Below are 8,488 nucleotides of genomic sequence, written 5' to 3'. Positions count from 1 at the left end.
AGTCTGCGCGCTAGAGCCGCGCACCGCGGGGGGCTGGGGGGACGGGCGCTGCCCCGCGGCCGGTGGAAGGGTGCCAGCGCCAGAGGCGGTCGAGCGGCGTGGCGCCCCTGGCAAGAGCCGGCAGGCCAGGTGGGCGGGCGGCGGGCGGCGAGCAGGTGCGTCCCGGAGCGAGGCAGGCCCCCCCGCGCCCCCAGGCAGCTTCCACCAGGCTGGCCCGGGCTCGCCCCCCGCCCCTTTGTCGGGAGAGGGGGGCGTGGGGGGAGCATCCCGGAGGCATAAGCAGCAGCCCGCAGAGCCGCAACAACGGGAAGGTGCCCTCTTCCCGCCGGCAGCCTGGGGACCCTTCCGCCTGGCTGCCCGCGCCGTCTTGCCGCCTGCTTTGGACGGGCCCCGCTTCTCCATGTATTCGCTCGGAGGATGGTGCCGCGCAAACATAAAGCCGTCTTTCTTCTCAGGCCGGGCCGGCGGCTGTCCCTCCCCGGGATGCCACGGCCGCAGCTCCCTTCAACTGGGCAGCAGGCTGGCAGGGCCAGCCACAGGAGGCCTCCGCCGTTGTTTCCCTTGAAAGAACCCGATTTTTGAAGAGATAAACAAGGAAGCCGATTCCTTTGCAGGGTTCGCCGCGCTGTGCAAAGGCTGGGAACGGATGAGTTTCCCTGGACATTAAGAAGACTCCCTGGAAGAGGTGCCCTGGTGGAAAGAGTTGGGCTCCGGCTGGGAGGATGTGCCCCCAAGCGCCTGGAGCCCCCCCCAGTGGAGGGCTGAGAAAGAGGGCCTTGGCTTGAGCTGCCCGGGGGCAGTGGGCGTGCAGGAGCTGCTGGGTGGACACGGACTCAATGGAGCAAGGCTGCCGGGAGGTGGGGGGCTGCAATGGGCCCCCAAGCATCTGCCCACTGGCCCCCAACCCCTTCTGGACAGCCGTTTTTGACTATGAGGCAACGGCAGAGGAGGAGCTCACCCTGCACAGGGGAGATCTGGTGGAGGTGCTCTCCAAGGACTGCGCAGTCTCTGGGGATGAGGGCTGGTGGACTGGGAAGCTCCAGGACAAGGTGGGCGTCTTTCCCAGCAATTACGTGTCCAGTGACCCCAAGTACACCCAGGTCCCTCCTCCCTTGGAAATCCCCTTCCAGGAACTGGAGCTGGATGAGATCATTGGGGTGGGGGGTTTTGGCAAGGTCTACAAGGGGGTGTGGCGAGGAGAAGAGGTAGCCGTGAAGGCCACCCGCCAGGACCCAGAAGAAGAGCTCACCGTGACAGTGGAGAATGTGCGCCAGGAGGCCCGGCTTTTTGCCATGTTGAGCCACCCCAACATCATTGCACTGAAGGCGGTTTGCCTAAGCCCCCCAAACCTCTGCCTGGTGATGGAATATGCCCGTGGAGGGACCCTCAACCGGGCCTTGGCTGGCAAGAAGGTGCCTCCTCACGTATTGGTCAACTGGGCTGTCCAGATTGCACAGGGCATGAACTACCTTCACCACGAAGCCCTGGTTCCTATCATTCATCGGGATCTCAAGTCCATCAACAGTAAGTCATCTGGGCAGGAGGCGGTCTGGCAGGGGTGGGGCGCCACCCTCAGGCCATATTGACCCAGCCCTCCAACTCTCGGTGTTTCCGCCCCCTTAGTCCTTCCAGACTTTCTCCCATCTTGGCAGGGGTGGGTCCGCCAATTCCCAGGCCCAACGTGTGTTTGGAGCCTGCCTGCCTGCGACACCTAATTGCTTGAGATGGCCCCGCAGATGGTGCTCTTCCTCTCAGACCAGGCTAGCTGGTATTACCTGGCCATAGAAAGGCAGTTAATTTGTCGCCTTTTCTCAATCCTCCACCTGGCAGCACAATGGCAGGGCCGGCTCCAAGCCCCTTGCCCAATGGCCTGCTTCTGTTTTACTCCGGTGAGTGTATCCCCTCGGCTAGCCCAATCCTCGCTCTGGGTGCTGAGAGAGGAGGATGGAGAGAGGTGGGCTGGACCCAAGCCGAAGGAAGGGACAGGCCTCTGACTCCAAGCCCCTTCTGGGCAGAGTTTTCCGAAACAGAGTTGTCGCTCTTCAGCGCACAGGGCCACGAAACCCCCACCGCCGCGTCAGATGTGAGTGTAAGGGAAATACCTTCTAATGGTGAGAAAAGGAGGGGGGCTCGAAAGGCTGCATGGCCTGGGCAAATGGTGTCGCTGCACCACACATTTGGCTGTGCTCGGTTGCCTTGGTTTGGGTTTACCCTTCTAGGTGAGAGGTGCAGGAATTGTCTTCCTTCACTCTGGAGCACCTGATGCAGGTATTAAAGGTTGAAACCCGCCCATCCCAACCAACATGACTTTGAGCCATCTTCAGGAAAGGAGCGCAGGGCATAATCCCATTACTTTTTCTTATGGCTTCTGGGTTGTTAAGGAGGAAGTGGTCTGCGCTGTGCTCTGGAGGATCTCTTCTGGGCCTGTAGAGCCTTGCAGAGCCATGGAAAAGAGTGGGCCTTGCTCTGAGAAATGGTGTCAGGTTGCCCTGAAGACAATTGCCGGTTCTCCATTTTGTGGGCTCGGTGTGGGGCAGGGCAGAAAAGTCGGTTCAGTATCCTAGAGCTGCAGTCCTTTGGGCTGCTGGGCCCTGCTGAGCCAACGGGCGGTGCCTCCCTGCCATGAGAGCAGAGCCAAGTCCAACAGGCACCCCCCAGCTGTGCAAAGGGCAGTGATGAAACCCCCCAGGCCTCTATGTCCCTGATGGGCCTTCTCCTGTCCCTCCAGTTCTAATCTTAGAACGCATCGAGAACGAGGACTTGAGCGGGCGGACCCTCAAGATCACCGACTTCGGCTTGGCACGGGAGTGGCACAGAACCACCAAGATGAGTGCCGCTGGCACTTACGCCTGGATGGCGCCAGAAGTCATCAAGCATTCTCTCTTTTCCAAGAGCAGCGATGTGTGGAGGTGACCGGGAAGGGGGCAGGCAGGGGCAAAGCGGGACCCACCTTCCCCTGGCAGCGGAGAGGGCCGCCTCCTTTTCCGCAGCAGGGCAGAACTGCGGCAGAGGGGCTCCCTTCCCAGAAGGAGCCTCTGCCACAGCATCCTGGCCTGGCGCGGCTGCAGAAAGCACGGGGGGCTGAGAGTGGCTGAGGGGCTCTGGTGCTGGTGGAGCAAGGTCCAGGCCACAAGGGCCAAGAGTCACTGGTGCCCACAAAGCTGGACTTTGGGTTGGGTGCCCAAGGACCTTTTTGCTGAGTGAGGAAGCCCAGCCCAGAAGGCAGCAGGGCTCCCTGATGCATTTCACAGGGATGGGAGTGATCCAGTTTCCCATCTCAAAAAAAGCCGCTGTGCTCAGCTGGCTCAAACTGTGCCACCAAGAATAACCCTGGGGCAGGGAGATGCCACAGACCCAGCAGCCAGCGATAACCACTCGACAGGGTCTACATGTCGCTGCGTTACATGTGTTTGTCTGTCTTCCCAGCTTTGGGGTGCTGCTCTGGGAACTGCTGACAGGCGAGGTGCCGTACCGGGAGATTGACGCCCTTGCTGTGGCCTACGGTGTGGCCATGAACAAGCTGATGCTGCCAATCCCCTCCACTTGCCCCGAACCCTTTGCCCGCCTCTTAGAAGGTGGGTGAGAGTGTCCCGGTATTGCAAGTCCTGGCGGGGCCTCCCTGTGCCCACGGAGGAACAGCCTTGGAGCAGGAGTCGGGAGGGGGCATGGGACTTTGGTGAGCAAGGCTGTCATCTTCCCTTCAACACAGGAGGTCCACCAAACCCAGTCAGGGGCTGCAGGAGAGATCCCTTTCTCTCTTCCTCCCTATGCCAGCCTCCACTTTTATGCCCAGATCTGGGGCCAAGGGCTCCCTCACAAGTGCCTGTGGGTTCGCCTCTTCAGAAGTGCAGAGCTTGGCTGGAGCAACTTCTGTTGGACACCATGATGCAAATGTCCCTGGGCCCACCCTGGGCCATGAGGCGAGAGACCCAGAGCATGGTGTACAGGTCCATGTGCTGGAGCGTGATTCCCTTGTGCTCTGGATGGGAGAACTGGTGGCAAGGGAGAAATAACCAGCATGTGCTTAGAAGCATGATTTTAATGCCTACTCCAGCCATGATGTCACAGCTGACTCCTCCATTTTTGGCAGAAGGTGACTTTGCTGGGAAAGGCTGCCCTTCCAGGGCTTTGTGGTGGCAATTATTGCTGCTGCTGCTGCCGTTGTTTAGATTTGTTATAGCCATCTCACTCCAAAAGACTCTGGGCAGCTTGCAACATCCAATATCCTGTTTAAAACAATTAAAAACATAACTATGGAATAGAAAACCTGGACAAAAACAGCCATAACGATCACACACTCACACACACACACACACACACAACCAGGACTCCACTCACACTCCACTCACACATTAACCCCAGGCACGGAACTTGCATTTCTTAACGGGTCTGCTCTTGCAGAATGCTGGCGCCCAGACCCCCATGCCCGGCCAGACTTCGGCAGCATCCAGAGGCAACTAGTGGCAATAGAGCAGTCGGCCACGTTCCAGATGCCCCTGGAGTCCTTCCACTCATTACAGCAGGACTGGAAGATGGAGATTGCAGGCATGTTCCATGATTTGCGCACCAAGGAGAAGGTGAGCCGTTCCTCCGCCTGTCTAAGTTCCCCTGGACTGCCTAGGTCTAGAGGAGCCCAGATTGGGGCCGAGCCATGGATTTTTGGTTGGGGAGCACTGCTTGGAATTGCTGGGGGGAGGGCCAGAAACCCGCCAGGTGCCACTTACTGCCCTGGGGTCCTGTTGGTGGGGTAGGGGGTTCTCTGCCATGCACATCTAACCCAGGCGTGGCACACCGGCTCCCCAGGAGCTGCGGAGCTGGGAGGAGGAGCTGCTGCAGGCGGCTCAGGAGCAGAAGACTCAGGAGGCAGAGCTGCGCCGACGCGAGCAGGAGCTGGCCGAACGCGAGATCGACATCGTGGAGCGCGAGCTGAGCCTCCTCATGCTGCAGATGGGCCAGGAGAAGCCGCGGATTAAGAAGCGCAAGGGGCGCTTCCGGCACTCCCGCCTCAAGCTGCGAGACGGGAACCACATCAGCCTCCCTTCGGGTGAGGCCTGTGGCGGGGGGGGGGGGGCAGAGCTCCTGCACGGCTTCCTCTCGCTCGGCTGCAGAGGGACCTGCAAAGCTGAGCCCCGTCTGGCGCGGGGGGGGGGTGTCCTCTGGAGCGGCCGCCAAGCTCTTCAGCTCCAAAGGCCCCCAGAAGGACTCGGAGACTCTTCGTTGGGCCAGGATAGCCCTGAGGAGGACAGGCTGGCATTGCCTCCACCGCAGTTGGGGGATGCTGGGTCACATCGGGGGGGGGGGGGCGTGGGACCACCTTCTCCTTCGCCCTCTCCTTCGCATTCAGTCACCTCCAGCCTACTCCACTCCCCCTCCCACATGGGTTACGCCCCAGCCAGAGACAGAAGTTCTGGCCAAGATGACCAGGCCTGGGTGGCAGGCGGTAGGTGCGGAGCTGGGGCCGTTTCTCTCTTTCGCCCCCAGGCTTTGAGCACAAGATCACGGTGCAAGCGTCGCCTAGCCTTGACTGGCAGAGAGGGCTGGGGACCCACGGAGCCAGCCCCCCAGGAAGTCCTGGCCTCATCCCCCGCCTGCGCGCCATTCGCTGTGAGTCCCAGCAGCCTCCCGGTCTGGAAGGGGAGGGCCGGCCAGCCCTGCCCTCCAGAGAGCTGCCTGCAGGGCAGAGCAGACGTTTCCGAGGGGCAGGAGGGAGACACCAAGGGGGGCAGACAGCCTGAGGCCGTTTCTTATGCTGGGCATGTGGGAAAGTTGCCCTTTGGGGTGATGGTGGTTCAATTAATAAAAGAATCCCTGTCAGCAGACCCCCTCGTGCCACCAAAAGCCCTTTCAGCAGCTCCTGGCTAGGTCCCTGCAGGGATGGCAACCCCTTACATCCCAAGAGGAGGTGATTTGGAGGTGGTGCCGGGGAGGGGCACTTCAGGCGGGCAGAGAACCAGTTCTCAGCAGCACCGTTTCCTGTTCCCTGGTTTTGCAGTGACTCCCTTGGATGGAAACCAGACGTGGGGCCAGAGCACCTTGGTCAAGAAGGAGGAACTGGTGGGGTCCAAGAAGAAAGGGCGGACCTGGGGGCCAAGCTCCACAGTGCACAAGGAGAGACTTGGTGGGGAGGAGAGGTAGGGGGCCAGAAGGCTTCCTGGATGGCAGGGAGAAGCCTGGGGTCAGGGACGAACTGCCGGGTTCCAGGGCCGGGAGAGGCTGGAAGGTTGCAGACTGAAGCTGCTACGGTGGGGAATCCTGTGTGGGAGTGGCTGGGGGGTTGGTCACTCTTCTGCTTTCCTCGCCTGCACAGGCTGAAGTCCCTGGCCGAGGGGAGTAAGCAGTGGTCATCCAGTGCACCCAACCTGGGCAAGTCCCCCAAGCACGTGCCTCTGGCAGTGGGCTTTGCCAGCCTAACGGAAATGGGTAGGCTAGTTACATGTTCCCTCTACCCCCACCCCAAGCCATGCTACTGGACCCCTTTCTCTGGTAGCTGAGGGTCTGACCCCCAAGCATAGTTTTTTGGGGATAACCATGATGCCTCGGGTTTTTCAGAACAATTGCACAGTCGTCTCGCTGTCCTAAATTTAATGGCATGGAATAATTATCATTGATTTGGTTTTGCACTTATTTGTGGCTTACATGGGGCACTTACTTGTGGGTTTAACAGGACCATGGGTCACAAGCATCCCTATTAGTATTGGGTTATCCAAAAATGGAACTGCCGTCAGTTCTAAGCAACTGAGTTAACAAAACATAGGCATGGGGGGACGGGGAGGTCTCCTTGCTGGGCTTCCATCTTCCCTAACTCAACCTTGGGGGAGAAGGACACAAAGGGTCAGAGCCCCTGGGGAGGGAGGAAGATGGACAGGCTCTGGGGCTTCTGAACTTGCCAAAGGTTCAAGATCCTGCTTCTGCCCGGGGAGCTGTGCTGGTTATGCCACAAGATCTGCCTTCCTTTTCCTTTGGGCCCCCCAGAAGAGGTCACAGAGAAGGAGACCAGCACCTCACACCCCCCAGATCAGCCACCCTTGTCCCTGGGAGTCCGGCTGCAGCCTCTGCCACCTGCTGCAGAGATGCCCAAGTGGGCTTCGGCCTCTCTGCATCGCCGCCGTCGCCGTCGCAGTGAACTCGTCCTGCTGGGCTGTGCTTCCATTTTGGCTTCCATTGCGCTGGGCGTGGAGCTGGCCGAACTGGCAGGAGATGGGTTGAGGCTCCACCCTTCCTCAGGACCGCCCAGCACCGTCACCCTCCTGTCCCTCTCCGACTGTAACTCCACCAAGTCGCTTCTGCCTTCAGACCCAGAGGAAGCCCCAGACGAACAGCCCTCTCCCCCAGAAAGCTCTGCCTCAATTCTCTTGCGCAACCCCCTGGTGGACGTCACCGTGGAGAGCTTCAAGAAGGACCCCCACCGGCCTCTCACTCCCACCCACTTGAGCGCCACTCAGGCCATCAGCCGAGCGCACCGCCGGACACCATCTGAGGGAGCCATCCACCAGAGTCCCCACGGACCCAGCCACCAAGGTGGGGGTCAACTGGAGGCTGGGTGTAGTCTGAGCAGCGTAAGGGGTGAGAGTGTCTTCCTAACCCCTCCTGAGCCCCCAGAGTTCTTCCTGATGCATCTTCGATGAGGGGGTCTGGCAAGAGGAAGATGCTAACTGACCCCATCGGTCCCTCTTGGGCGGAGGGTTGGCGCTATTGGCAGCTTAGATGCTAATATTAAATCAGGGTTTCTTGGTGGGGAGTGGGATTGACTTCCACAAAAAGCAGGGTAGTCTCTTTCCTCTCTGCCATCTTTATTTTTCTCCCTCCAGGCTCCCAGGAAGCCCTGCTGCTTTTCCCATCTCCACAAGACCCTCCCTCGCCCACAGCCGCCCAAGCCCCCAGCAAGGCCATGGAACGGCCCAGCCCGAGTGCCACTGCAGCACAGCGTCCGCAGACTCTGGCCTTTGCACCCCGGCCTCGCCCGGCCTCAGCCCGGCCCCGCCTTGACCCCTGGAGACTCATCTCCTTGGGCCGGATACCGAAGGCAGCCCCCTCCCCAGGAACTCTCCAGTCCCGCCAGACTCTTCTGGATGTCGACATGGAAGGGCAGCCTCAGGACAGCACTATGCCCCTTTGTGAGGCACAGCCCTGTCTGCGCAGCTTGGGGGCAGACGTTTCTCACTGACCCAGCAGCCCAGCTCTGCCAGCTGCCCTGGGATGACTCTGCACATCCCAGGACATCCTTGGGGAGGCCAAGGAAGTGGGCCGGGCAGCGGGTTTGTGGTCTCCAAGGATCTTGAGCGGACCCCGCGTCCAGGCAATGGGCCAGCGCAGCCCGGGGGGTGGGCGCTGGGCTGACACAGCCACTGCTGGTATTTGCAGAGCCAGCCTGGGGCTGCTGGATCTTTGGGGTTAATGATCCAAGCATCTGTGGTTCTGGTTTTTTTTTTTAAAGGTGTGTGAGAGAGAAGCAAAGTGCTTGCGTGCCTTTCTTTCGCCCTGCCATTAT

General features: G+C 60.2%; 1 protein-coding gene across 1 annotated transcript; it reads left to right on the top strand.

Annotated features, from left to right (window-relative positions):
* Window positions 1-760: 760 nt before the first annotated feature.
* MAP3K10 (mitogen-activated protein kinase kinase kinase 10) lies at window positions 761-8,285 on the top strand. Its single transcript, XM_025173440.2, has 10 exons — window positions 761-1,524; window positions 2,729-2,909; window positions 3,427-3,575; window positions 4,402-4,577; window positions 4,804-5,044; window positions 5,482-5,604; window positions 5,993-6,131; window positions 6,308-6,420; window positions 6,973-7,518; window positions 7,809-8,285. Exons 1-10 carry the CDS (start codon window positions 837-839, stop codon window positions 8,162-8,164), a joined length of 2,712 nt encoding a protein of 903 aa, XP_025029208.2. The 5' UTR covers window positions 761-836; the 3' UTR covers window positions 8,165-8,285.
* Window positions 8,286-8,488: the final 203 nt, after the last annotated feature.

This window comes from Python bivittatus, unplaced genomic scaffold (assembly GCF_059951505.1).
Source record: "Python bivittatus isolate LINGU-HERP-01145 unplaced genomic scaffold, Pbiv_v1 ctg000310_np1212, whole genome shotgun sequence".
Classification (NCBI taxonomy): domain Eukaryota; kingdom Metazoa; phylum Chordata; class Lepidosauria; order Squamata; family Pythonidae; genus Python; species Python bivittatus.
Note: the sequence above shows the minus strand (reverse complement) of the source record. Positions and strands in the feature narration are given on the sequence as shown.